Source organism: Mesoplodon mirus (assembly GCF_964341445.2).
Source record: "Mesoplodon mirus genome assembly, chromosome: 18".
Taxonomy (NCBI): Eukaryota; Metazoa; Chordata; class Mammalia; order Artiodactyla; family Ziphiidae; genus Mesoplodon; species Mesoplodon mirus.
In genome coordinates this window covers 47965652-47979415 of record NC_138994.1, presented here as the reverse complement: position 1 = coordinate 47979415, position 13764 = coordinate 47965652, and the positions used below count along the sequence as shown (strand labels likewise).

General features: G+C 42.1%; 1 protein-coding gene across 1 annotated transcript in view; it reads left to right on the top strand.

Annotated features, from left to right (window-relative positions):
• Positions 1–13764, top strand: part of NUP88 (nucleoporin 88) — a 37871-nt gene that overhangs the window by 10928 nt on the left and 13179 nt on the right. Inside the window, exons 7-8 of the mRNA XM_082604076.1 lie at positions 3722–3908; positions 4400–4547. Of these exons, the coding sequence (XP_082460202.1) occupies positions 3722–3908; positions 4400–4547 (335 nt within the window). The remainder of the gene's footprint in view (positions 1–3721; positions 3909–4399; positions 4548–13764) is intronic.

The window sequence follows — 13764 nt, the reverse complement described above, 5'->3', positions numbered from 1 at the left end:
TTGCCCAACTGTAGGCTAATGTAAGTGTTCTGAGCACATTTAAGGTAGGCTAGGCTAAGCTATGGTGTTTGGTAGGTAAGTTGTATTAAATGCATTTTCAACTTACAATATTGTCAACCTAACAATGGGTTTATTGGGATGTAACCCCGCTTAAGTCGAGGAAGATCTGTATCGTGTATCTTACGTGAACAAGGCACCATGGGAATGGCTAGACATGGTAATCTGGTATCTTATGTCCCAGCTGTGGGGAAAAGACATACATAACCATGGAAAGATAATGACTCATACTGCATTAGTGGCGCATAATAAGAACCCAGAGGAAGGAGAGATGATTCTGACTGAAGAAGTTAAGGAGATTTTCATAGAGAAGGACTGATGTCATATGAGACTTAAGGCTTTAAAGCCTTTAAAGGATTAAATGAAGCATCAGGAAGGGTAAGACCATTTTAGTCACAAGAGCAGCATGAGGTCAAGTGTGAAAATAGGCAAGTGCAAATGTCGTTTAAGGTCCAATGATTAGACACTTGGGGCTAGAGCAGAAGATTCAGGTAGGGAACGTCTAATGATAAAGCTGGAAGCTCCTGTCCAGGGAAAATGTGGTGGAGTTAAATACCTAGTTAAGGGACGTGGAGTCTTTTCTGCAGGAATAGGTTAGTAGGAAGCCAGTGATGGTTTCTAAACAGGAGAAGGATAAAACAATTGGTTAGGAAAGGGACTGGAGCAGAGAGACTTTTAAAGTAACTTCCAAATTTTAGTTTAAGGTCTGTAAGAGTTTGAACTAGGGTGGTAATGCAAAGGAGAAATGAACATAGTACATACTACAAAGAAAGGGTCAGTAAGACTCTGTTGCTGTTCGGATAAGGGAGTGATGAGCCGTTAACAGAAATAATGAGGTCAGGAAGGGCAACTAATTTGGAAATATTCCATGGACAGTTGGAAATACAGGACTAGAGAGAAAATACAGTTAAAATAAAGAAATAAGAATCATCTCTTGGGCTTCCCTGGTGGCGCAGTGGTTGAGAGTCTGCCTGCCGATGCAGGGGACACGGGTTCGTGCCCCGGTCCGGGAGGATCCCACACGCTGCGGAGTGGCTGGGCCCGTGGGCCATGGCCGCTGGGCCTGCGCGTCCGGAGCCTGTGCTCCGCAACGGGAGAGGCCACAACAGTGAGAGGCCCGTGTACCGCAAAAAAAAAAAAAAGGATCATCTCTTATGGTGAGAGTTAGAGTCAATAGAGGATAAGAATTTTGGGGAAGTTTGTAACTGGAGAGGTGTACGGCCCGGATCTGGACACTGTAAGTTATTTATTTATACATCAACAGATATTTATTCAGGACTCACTGTGTGGCAAAATATGGGAATACAAGGTTGAAGGCAGAGTCCCTGCTATGTGGTTCCTTGTCTACCAGAAAGGCCTACACCAAACCAAAACTGTAGTACAACGTGATGTGCTGAAGGCATCACAGGGTGCTCTGGGAGTGGGACAGAGTAAGTGCTTAGGCTGCCTGTCTTGGAGGACTTAGAAGATAGTAATACAGAAGCTTGGACCTGAAGGATTCACTAGGTAGAAATGGGAGCGGAAGTGAATCCAGGAGAGAGAAGAGAGGATGCAAAATGAAAGAGATAAATAAGAAAGATGAAAGAGCTTTATAGATGGCAGAATGATGAGGATTCACTGTCGATCCTGTTCTCCGGGACAGAAATGTTCTCTGCCTTTCACACATGATCTCTCTCTTGGGAGGCTTCTGTGGTAATGTTATTACCCTCCCTTACCCTTCCTCCCCAAACTACTTGGCCCTTGTTTGTCCACATTATCAACCTAGTAACCTTAGCCCACAACCTGAAAGTCATCTTCTACATCCTCTTAAATCCAGTATGGTTCCAAAATTCTGTTGATTTTACCATGAAAATTTCTTGAATGTATATACCTGTCTCTCTATTCCCCTGTCCTTGCTTCAGACCCTCATCATCTTCTGTCTAGATCATTCTTCTCTTAAATAGTTGCCTTGAATCCCGTTTTGGTTCCCTCTTTGTCATCCTCCTCACTACACTCTGATTAATCTTAGTAAAGTGAAACTCTATCACTCTTGATTTAAACCTCTAGTGACACACTGTCACCCAGCGGAGAGACTCTGAGTGCGTTAACGTGGCATACAAGACTGTGTGCTTCATAAGCCACTCCTGATTATCTGCCCAGCTACTGTTCTGTTGCCTTAGACTTTGCACTTCACCTCCCATCATACGAAGCTAAGTTTCCTTCTTGTTAATTCCTCGCCTTTCATTCCTCCAGGACTGGATATATGCTGCTCCCTAGCTCGGAATGCTCACCATCCCTTCCCAGAATATGCTGTTCCCATTGATCTTACTTACTTTTGATACCTTTCTTACATATCTTACTTGGTTTGTACCTTTCAGTGTTGCTTTGTACCCTGTAAATCCTTGCATTGTTACAGATGTTATAGTAATTCTAGTTAAATGTCTTTTTCCCCAACTAAACCATTACTTCCTTGGGGGTATTATCTAGCACTCAGTAAGTGTATTTGTCTAATCCAATTAAATAGTGGGTCTGAAGATAAGCTGCACTTCAGGATAAAAGTTTTGGGAGTCATCAGAATACAGGTCGTGGTTAAAACCAGGAATAGTTAATAGGCTCTTTTTTTAAAAATAAATTTATTTACTTATTTATTTTGGGGTGTGTTGGGTCTTCGTTGCTGTGCATGGGCTTTGTCTAGTTGTGGCGAGTTGGGGGGCTACTCTTCATTGTGGTGCACGGGCTTCTCACTGCGGTGGCTTCTCTTGTTGCGGAGCACGGGCTCTAGGCGCGCGGGCTTCAGTAGTTGTGGTGCGCGGCCTCAGTAGTTGTGGCTCACGGGCTCTAGAGCGCAGGCTAAGTAGTTGTGGTGCACAGGCTTAGTTGCTTGCTCCGCGGCATGTGGGATCTTCCCGGACCAGGGCTCCAACCCGTGTCCCCTGCATTGGCAAGTGGATTCTTAACCACTGTGCCACCAGGGAAGTCCTAATATACTCTTATATAAGTGTGTATTTTGAAAAGAGAAGAGGGTTTACAGTGGAATCCGGGAGAGCGCAAATATTTAAGAGACAGAAATTAGGAACAGGTATTAGAAAGCTGTGTTCAGAGAGGTAGGAAGAGAAAACTAGGAGAAAGAATGTACAGGTGTTAATGGTATTACGAAGCAATCATTGTTAACCAGTTATAAATGCTGCACCAGGTCGAGATAAGGGCCTTTTTTGCATTTAGCAACTAGAATCTCAATGGTGACCTTTGCCAGAGAGTAGCTTCCACTGGAGTGGTGAAGGCATAAACCACAGTAAATTTAGGGCAGGATCTTTCAAACTCTGCACTATTGACATTTTGAGCCGAATCATTCTTTGTTGTAGGGGACAGCCGTGTGGGGCAGTGTTTAGCAGCATCTCTGGCCTCTAGACACCAGTAACCTCTCCCCCTCCTCCCAGTGGTGGCAACCAAAAATGTCGTCAGACACATGCCAGTGTCCCCTTGGGGGCAAAATATGTCCAGTTGAGAAGTACCAAAGAGGTGGAAATTGAGTGGGAAAATGAAAAAGTGGAGACATTGGGAACATACTATATTTTTAATTAGTGTTTGATAGCTGGGGAAAGACAAAGTCAACAAAAGGTTTTAAGTGATGAGCATGGTTGTCTTCTATCAACATTTCCCAAGTATGTTTTCACTCTTTCTTTAGCCCTGGGAGTGTGGGAAAGCTGTTAGGCCCGTTGCCCATGCATCCTGCAGCTGAAGATAACTATGGGTATGATGCTTGTGCTGTACTCTGCTTACCATGTGTCCCCAACATCTTGGTGATTGCTACTGAATCAGGAATGCTGTATCACTGTGTTGTGCTGGAAGGGGAAGAAGAAGATGACCAAACAGTAAGTCGGGCTGCTGTGGGCATATTTGTATCTCCAACACCAGGGATAGGACCTGGACCAGTATGAATGTTTCGTATATGAGGAATTTTATAGTTTCTATTTGGCACTTATGTGTATTTTGAAAACTTAACACTTAAAAGTAATTGAAGCCCACTTTAAAAACTTAAACTGAAGGAAGTTAAAATGCGCCCAGGTTACTTGGTCCAGCGACCTATATATTTCTTTCTGAACTCTATATTGCCACCTTTGGTGACAGGTACAAAGAACCTCTGAATCACAGAATTGGCTCTTCTCTAAACTTGTTTATTTACAACTTCCTAAAAGAAGAGAGGCCTTTTTTTTCGTTTTTAAGAATAACAAGGCACTGTTGGAATAAAGGGTGGAATTAAGAGTTTGAAAGCACTATTTGATCCAGCTTTTTGCTTCTGTTTTTAGTTGTGTACATTTTCAAAGCAACATGAAACACTAAAATTACAGTGCTTTTTTTTCAGTCAGAGAAGTCCTGGGATTCCAGGGCGGACCTCATTCCTTCTCTGTATGTGTTTGAGTGTGTGGAGTTGGAGCTTGCCCTGAAACTGGCATCCGGAGAGGACGAGCCCTTTGATTCTGACTTTTCTTGTCCAATCAAACTTCACAGAGGTAAACTTTTCACTAAATTGAGTTCTTTTATTTCATTATATTTGTACTAAGATTATCACAGGCCATTCCTGTGTAATTTATTTTTTCTGTAGTTCCAGCCTTTAAAAGTTGACTGGGTTCTTTTGGCCTTTCAGTTACAACATTGCACTGTAGGTCCAAGAAAGACTAAGCAAATTCCCCAAGTTTTAGGATAGTGGTCTTCAGTCTGGATCCACTCAGATTTATAATAGTGACTTTTTCCTGGCCCAATCAAAAGGAGATTTCATGATTCAAATTCTTAAATGTATGCAAACTTTAATAAACTTTTAAAATAACTTTAAAAATAAAATTATAATGGTATTAAGGTTTCTCTTTAAAATATCTTTCTTCATTTTAGAACATACTGTTATACCCAGACCTGTTTGAATGTTTCCTTTTTTTTATTATTATCTAGATTGTTGTCCAATTTAATATGAATTTGAAACCCAGCTAGAGAAGGGGATTTTTGCACAACAAATCCAGTATCACCGGACCGTTTGAATAATGTGTCTGAATGGTCCTCTCACCCCCCCACATAAGCCCTCATTCCCCAACTCCATTGTTTTTTGTTTTTTGTTTTTTTTTACATCTTTATTGGAGTATAATTGCTTAACAATGGTGTGTTAGTTTCTGCTTTATAACAAAATGAATCAGTTATACATATACATATGTTCCCATATCCCTTCCCTCTTGCGTCTCCCTCCCACCCTCCCTATCCCACCCCTCCAGGCGGTCACAAAACACCGAGCTGATCTCCCTGTGCTATGTGGCTGCTTCCCACTAGCTATCTACCTTATATTTGGTAGTGTATATATGTCCATGCCTCTCTTTCGCTTTGTCACAGCTTACCCTTCCCCCTCCCCATATCCTCAAGTCCATTCTCTAGTAGGTCTGTGTCTTTATTCCTGTCTTACCCCTAGGTTCTTCATGACATTGTTTTTCTTCTTAAATTCCATATATATGTGTTAGCATACGGTATTTGTCTTTCTCTTTCTGACTTACTTCACTCTGTATGACAGACTCTAGGTCTATCCACCTCATTACAAATAGCTCAATTTTGTTTCTTTTTATGGCTGAGTAATATTCCATTGTATTTATGTGCCACATCTTCTTTATCCATTCATCCGATGATGGACACTTAGGTTGTTTCCATCTCCGGGCTATTGTAAATAGGGCTGCTGTGAACATTTTGGTACATGACTCTTTGAATTATGGTTTTCTCAGGATATATGCCTAGTAGTGGGATTGCTGGGTCATACGGTAGTTCTATTTGTAATTTTTTAAGGAACCTCCATACTGTTCTCCATAGTGGCTGTACCAATTCACATTCCCACCAGCAGTGCAAGAGTGTTCCCTTTTTTTCACACCCTCTCCAGCATTTATTGTTTCTAGATTTTTTGATGATGGCCATTCTGACTGGTGTGAGATGATATCTCATTGTAGTTTTGATTTGCATTTCTCTAATGAGTAAAGATGTTGAGCATCCTTTCATGTGTTTGTTGGCAGTCTGTATATCTTCTGTGGAGAAATGTCTATTTAGGTCTTCTGCCCATTTTTGGATTGGGTTGTTTGTTTTTTTGTTATTGAGCTGCATGAGCTGCTTATAAATTTTGGAGATTAATCCTTTGTCAGTTGCTTCATTTGCAAATATTTTCTCCCATTCTGAGGGTTGTCTTTCATCTTGTTTATGGTTTCCCTTGCTGTGCAAAAGCTTTTAAGTTTCATTAGGTCCCATGTGTTTATTTTTGTCTTTATTTCCATTTCTCTAGGAGGTGGGTAAAAAAGGATCTTGCTGTGATTTATGTCATGGAGTGTTCTGCCTATGTTTCCCTCTAAGAGTTTGATAGTTTCGGGCCTTACATTTAGGTCTTTAATCCATTTTGAGCTTATTTTTGTGTATGGTGGTAGGGAGTGATCTAATCTCATACTTTTACATGTCCCTGTCCAGTTTTCCCAGCACCACTTATTGAAGAGGCTGTCCTTTCTCCACTGTACATTCCTGCCTCCTTTATCAAAGATAAGGTGACCATATGTGCGTGGGTTTATCTCTGGGCTTTCTATCCTGTTCCATTGATCTATCTTTCTGTTTTTGTGCCAGTACCATACTGTCTTGATTACTGTAGCTTTGTAGTATAGTCTGAAGTCAGGAAGCCTGATTCCTCCAGTTCCATTTTTCGTTCTCAAGATTGCTTTGGCTATTCGGGGTCTTTTGTGTTTCCAAACAAATTTTGAAATTTTTTGTTCTAGTTCTGTGAAAAATGCCAGTGGTAGTTTGATAGGGATTGCATTGAATCTGTAGACTGCTTTGGGTAGTAGAGTCATTTTCACAATGTTGATTCTTCCAATCCAAGAACATGGTATATCTCTCCATCTATTTGTATCATCTTTAATTTCTTTCATCAGTGTCTTATAATTTTCTGCATACAGGTCTTTTGTCTCCTTAGGTAGGTTTATTCCTAGATATTTTATTCTTTTTGTTGCAGTGGTAAATGGGAGTGTTTTCTTGATTTCACTTTCAGATTTTTCATCATTAGTATATAGGAATGCCAGAGATTTCTTTGCATTAATTTTGTATCCTGCTACTTTACCAAATTCATTGATTAGCTCTAGTAGTTTTCTGGTAGCATCTTTAGGATTCTCTATGTATAGCATCATGTCATGTGCAAACAGTGACAGCTTTACTTCTTCTTTTCCGATTTGGATTCCTTTTATTTCCTTTTCTTCTCTGATTGCTGTGGCTAAAACTTCCAAAGCTATGTTGAATAAGAGTGGTGAGAGTGGGCAACCTTGTCTTGTTCCTGATCTTAGTGGAAATTGTTTCAGTTTTTTACCATTGAGGATGATGTTGGCTGTGGGTTTGTCATAGATGGCCTTTATTATGTTGAGGAAATTTCCCTCTATGCCTACTTTCTGCAGGGTTTTTATCATAAATGGGTGTTGAATTTTGTCGAAAGCTTTCTCTGCATCTGTTGAGATGAACATATGTTTTTTTCCTTCAATTTGTTAATATGGTGTATCACATTGATTGATTTGCGTATATTGAAGAATCCTTGCATTCCTGGAATAAACCCCACTTGATCATGGTGTATGATCCTTTTAATGTGCTGTTGGATTCTGTTTGCTAGTATTTTGTTGAGGATTTTTGCATCTATGTTCATCAGTGATATTGGCCTGTAGTTTTCTTTCTTTGTGACATCCTTGTCTGGTTTTGGTATCAAGGTGATGGTGGCCTCCTAGAATGAGTTTGGGAGTGTTCCTCCCTCTGCTATATTTTGGAAGAGTTTGGGAAGGATAGGTGTTAGCTCTTCTCTAAGTGTTTGATAGAATTCGCCTGTGAAGCCATCTGGTCCTGGGCTTCTGTTTGTTGGAAGATTTTTTTTTTTTAATTAGGGTATTTATTTCCTTTATTATTCTATTAATAAATGTCTAAGTTGTTTCTACTTCTTTATTTTTATTTTTATTTTTATTTATGGCTGTGTTTGGGTCTTCATTTCTGTGCGAGGGCTTTCTCTAGTTGTGGCGAGCGGGGGCCACTCTTCATCGCGGTGCGCGGGCCTCTCACTATCGCGGCCTCTCGTTGCGGAGCGCAGGCTCAGTAGTTGTGGCTCACAGGCCTAGTTGCTCCGCGGCACGTGGGATCCTCCCAGACCAGGGCTCGAACCCGTGTCCCCTGCATTAGCAGGCAGGTTCTCAACCACTGCGCCACCAGGGAAGCCCTGTTGGAAGATTTTTTATCACAGTTTCGATTTCAGTGCTTGTGATTGGTCCGTTCATATTTTCTATTTCTTCCTGATTCAGTCTTGGCAGGTTGTGCATTTCTAAGAATTTGTCCATTTCTTCCAGGTTGTCCATTTTATTGGCATAGAGTTTCTTTTAGTAATTTCTCATGATCTTTTGTATTTCTGCAGTGTCAGTTGTTACTTCTCCTTTTTCATTTCTAATTCTGTTGATTTGAGTCTTCTCCCTTTTTTTCTTGATGAGTCTGGCTAATGGTTTATCAATTTTGTTTATCTTCTCAAAGAACCAGCTTTTAGTTTTATTGATCTTTGCTATCGTTTCCTTCATTTCTTTTTCATTTATTTCTGATCTGATTTTTATGATTTCTTTCCTTCTGCTAACTTTGGGGTGTTTTTGTTCTTCTTTCTCTAATTGCTTTAGGTGCAAGGTTAGGTTGTTTATTCGAGATGTTTCCTGTTTCTTAAGGTAGGATTGTATTGCTGTAAACTTACCTCTTAGAACTGCTTTTGCTGCATCCCACAGGTTTTGGGTCGTCGTGTCTCCATTGTCATTTGTTTCTAGGTATTTTTTGATTTCCTCTTTGATTTCTTCAGTGATCACTTCGTTATTAAGTAGTGTATTGTTTAGCCTCCATGTGTTTGTATTTTTTACAGATCTTTTCCTGTAATTGATATCTAGTCTCATAGCATTGTGGTCAGAAAAGATACTTGATACAATTTCAATTTTCTTAAATTTACCAAGGCTTGATTTGGGACCCAAGATATAATCTATCCTGGAGAATGTTCCATGAGCACTTGAGAAAAATGTGTATTCTGTTGTTTTTGGATGGAATGTCCTATAAATATCAATTAAGTCCATCTTGTTTAATGTATCATTTAAAGCTTGTGTTTCCTTATTTATTTTCATTTTGGATGATCCGTCCATTGGTGAACGTGGGGTGGTAATGTCCCCTACTATGAATGTGTTATTGTCCATTTCCCCTTTTATGGCTGTTAGTATTTGCCTTATGTATTGAGGTGCTCCTATGTTGGGTGCATAAATATTTACAATTGTTATATCTTCTTCTTGGATCGATCCCTTGATCATTATGTAGTGTCCTTCTTTGTCTCTTCTAGTAGTCTTTATTTTAAAGTCTATTTTGTCTGATGTGAGAATTGCTACTCCAGCTTTCTTTTGGTGTCCATTTGCATGGAATATCTTTTTCCATCCCCTTACTTTCAGTCTGTATGTGTCTCTAGGTCTGAAGTGGGTCTCTTGTAGACAGCATATATATGGATCTTGTTTTTGTATCCATTCAGCCAATCTGTGTCTTTTGGTGGGAGCATTTAGTCCATTTACATTTAAGGTAATTATCGATATGTATGTTCCTATTCCCATTTTCTTAATTGTTTTGGGTTCGTTATTGTAGGTCTTTTCCTTCTGTTGTGTTTCTTGCCTAGAGAAGTTCCTTTAGCATTTGTTGTAAAGCTGGTTTGGTGGTGCTGAACTCTCTCAGCTTTTGCTTGTCTGTAAACGTTTTAATTTCTCCATCAAATCTGAATGAGATCCTTGCTGGGTAGAGTAATCTTGGTTGCAGTTTGTTCTCCTTCATCACTTTAAATATGTCCTGCCAGTCCCTTCTGGCTTGCAGAGTTTCTGCTGAAAGATCAGCTGTTAACCTTATGGGGATTCCCTTGTGTGTTATTTGTTGTTTTTCCCTTGCTGCTTTTAATATGTTTTCTTTGTATTTAATTTTTGACAGTTTGATTAATATGTGTCTTGGCGTATTTCTCCTTGGATTTATCCTGTATGGGACTCTCTGTGCCTCCTGGACTTGATTAACTATTTCCTTTCCCATATTAGGGAAGTTTTCAACTATAATCTCTTCAAATATTTTCTCAGTCCCTTTCTTTTTCTCTTCTTCTTCTGGAACCCCTATAATTCGAATGTTGGTGCATTTAATGTTGTCCCAGAGGTCTCTGAGACTGTCCTCAGTTCTTTTCATTCTTTTTTCTTTATTCTGCTCTGCAGCAGTTATTTCCACTATTTTATCTTCCACGTCTCTTATCCGTTCTTCTGCCTCAGTTATTCTGCTATTGATCCCATCTAGAGTATTTTTAATTTCATTTATTGTGTTGTTCATCGTTGCTTGTTTCATCTTTAGCTCTTCTAGGTCCTTGTTAACTGTTTCTTGCATTTTGTCTATTCTAATTCCAAGATTTTGGATCTTTACTATCATTATTCTGAATTCTTTTTCAGGTAGACTGCCTATTTCCTCTTCATTTGTTAGGTCTGGTGGGTTTTTATCTTGCTCCTTCTCCTGCTGTGTGTTTTTCTGTCTTCTCATTTTGCTTATGTTACTGTGTTTGGGGTCTCCTTTTTGCAGGCTGCAGGTTCGTAGTTCCCGTTGTTTTTGGTGTCTGTCCCCAGTGGCTAAGGTTGGTTCAGTGGGTTGTGTAGGCTTCCTGGTGGAGGGGACTAGTGCCTGTGTTCTGGTGGATGAGGCTGGATCTTGTCTTTCTGGTGGGCAGGTCCACGTCTGGTGGTGTGTTTTGGGGTGTCTGTGGACTTTTTATGATTTTAGGCAGCCTCTCTGCTAATGGGTGGCGTTGTGTTCCTGTCTTGCTAGTTGTTTGGCATAGGGTGTCCAGCACTGTAGCTTGCTGGTCGTTGAGTGAAGCTGGGTGCTGGTGTTGAGATGTAGATCTCGGAAGATTTTCGCCGTTTGATATAATGTGGAGCTGGGAGGTCTCTTGTGGACCAGTGTCCTGAAGTTGGCTCTCCTACCTCAGAGGCACAGCACTGACTCCTGGCTGCAGCACCAAGGACCTTTCATCCACACGGCTCAGACTACTCAATTTGGGATGATTCGTTGTCTATTCATGTATTCCACAGATGCAGGGTACATCAAGTTGATTGTGGAGCTTTAATCCGCTGCTTCTGAGGCTGCTGGGAGAGATTTCCCTTTCTCTTCTTAGTTCTCATAGCTCCTGGGTCTCAGCTTTGGATTTGACCCTGCCTCTGCGTGTAGGTCGCCAGAGGGCGTCTGTTCTTCCGCTCAGACAGGACGGGGTTAAAGGAGCAGCCGCTTCGGGGACTCTGGCTCACTCAGGCCGGGAGGGAGGGAGGGGCACGGAGTGCGGGGCGAGCCTGCAGCGGCAGAGGCTGGCGTGACGTTGCACCAGCCCGAGGCGCGCCGTGCGCTTTCCCAGGGAAGCCGTCCCTGGATCCCGGGACCCCGGCAGTGACGGGCTGCACAGGCCCCAGGGAGGGGGCGTGGACAGTGACCTGCGCTCGCACACAGGCCTCGTGGCGGCAGCAGCAGCAGCCCCAGCGTCCCACGCCCGTCTCTGGGGTCCGCGCTTTCAGTCGAGGCTCGCGCCGGTCTCTGGAGCTCCTTTAAGCAGCGCTGTTAATCCCCTCTCCTTGCGCACCAGGAAACAAAGAGGGAAGAAAAAGTCTCTTGCCTCTTCGGCAGCTCCAGACTTTTCCCCGGACTTCCTCCCAGCTAGCTGTGGCGCATTAGCCCGTTCAGGCTGAGTTCTCGCCGCCAGCCCCAGTCCTCTCCCTGCGCTCCGACCTCAGAAGCCCGAGCCTCAGCTCCCAGCCCCGCCCACCCCAGCGGCCGAGCAGACAAGCCTCTCAGGCTGATGAGTGCCAGTCGGCACCGATCCTCTGTGCGGGAATCTCTCCGCTTTGCCCTCTGCACCCCTCTTGCTGTGCTCTCCTCCGCGACTCGGAAGCTTTCCCCCTCTGCCACCCACAGTCTCTGCCCGCGAAGGGGCTTCCTAGTGTGTGGAAACCTTTCCTCCTTCACGGCTCCCTCCCACTGGTGCAGGTCCAGTCCCTATCCTTTTTTCTCTGTTTATTCTTTTTTCTTTTGCCCTACCCAGGTACGTGGGGAGTTTCTTGCCTTTTGGGAGGTCTGTGGTCCTCTGCCAGCGTTCAGTAGGAGTTGTTCCACGTGTAGCTGTATTTCTGGTGTATCTGGGGAGGAAGGTGATCTCCGCGTCTTTGAATGTTTCCTTTTTATCTTTTTTCCTTTTGCTTTAACTTACCTGGGTTGGCACCAGATCCTTCTGGCAACTTATGTCTGTTCATCTAGGGAGCTCTTGGATAAACTGCTGAGACAATCAGTGTGTTCTGTGTGTTGTCCAGACTCAGCGTGGCTCAGTGGAAGGAGTTTGTAACTAGGAGTCTGGAGTGTCCTAGGTTTTCGTTATAGCTCTAACATTAATAGGCTCTGTAGTATCAGACATTTATTCAACTTCTCACAGAAAGATAATAGGGATAACATCAGATGATCTCTAAGGTTCTTTCTGACATAAAAATCCTATAATCCTATTTGCCCCTCAGCAGTTTCTCAGAGTCTCCTCTAGGATCTAGTCTTCCTCCCTGTGAAGAATGAGGAACAAAAGCTTACTCAGTCGGAATAATTGGGTGTACCTTTCATAGTTTTCGTCTCTCCAGTCCAGGGAAAAGGGAGTTCAATCTTGTAGCAGCCTGACTTAATCTGCCTACAGTCCTATTAGCCAGTTTGCCTGGGTTTGGTAATAATGGCTTCAACTCTGTACTAAAGTGTAGTCAAAACATTTAAGGGGGGCTTCCCTGGTGGCGCAGTGGTTGAGAGTCCGCCTGCCAATGCAGGGGACACGGGTTCGTGCCCTGGTCTGGGAAGATCCCACATGCCGCAGAGCGGCTGGGCATGTGAGCCATGGCCGCTGAGCCTGCGCGTCCGGAGCCTGTGCTCCGCAACGGGAGAGGCCACAGTAGTGAGAGGCCCGCGTACCGCAAAAAAAAGAAAAAAAAAAACATTTAAGGGCATAGTAGTCCTTATATAATAAACCAGCAAAGAGGATTCACTGGGCATGTCTAATTGAACAGTGTTTGGACGGATACAGTCTAAATACTAAGTCTCAGAACTTTGCTTTATATATGAGGAAATTGAGACCTAGTGAGATAAAGTGACATAAACTAATTGATTTTCTTATAAAGATTCATATGTTTTTGGGAAATCTTAATTGTAGGCTTTTTTATCTTGATTCTTTGAATAAGAGAGAACATTTTCATATGTGAAACTAATAAATTTTTGACTGATTCATATTTGTACTTAAGGCATATTACAATACCTGAAACACCCAGATTTTTAATGACATAAGTGAATGGCTACCATATAACTTGTCAGGGGTGTCTAGCAAACTTCCTACTTCAGTTACTAATGTTGCCTTTTTCATAACAGATTTCTGTCACATCCCAATATTAAGGTTTTTCTGTTGACTTCAGCACCACAGACACATTTTGAAAAGCCATTTTAAACACTGGGAGACCTAATGAGATGATTTGAGCCTTAAATTAAGTCTCAGGTGTGGGCAAATGAAAAGAAACTGTTCAGTACTTTATTGTTCAGAGAGATGATTACCATGGAGATTGCCAGGAGTTTTTTTTTTTTAACTTTTTATAGCATAATGCTATTTTCCGAGGT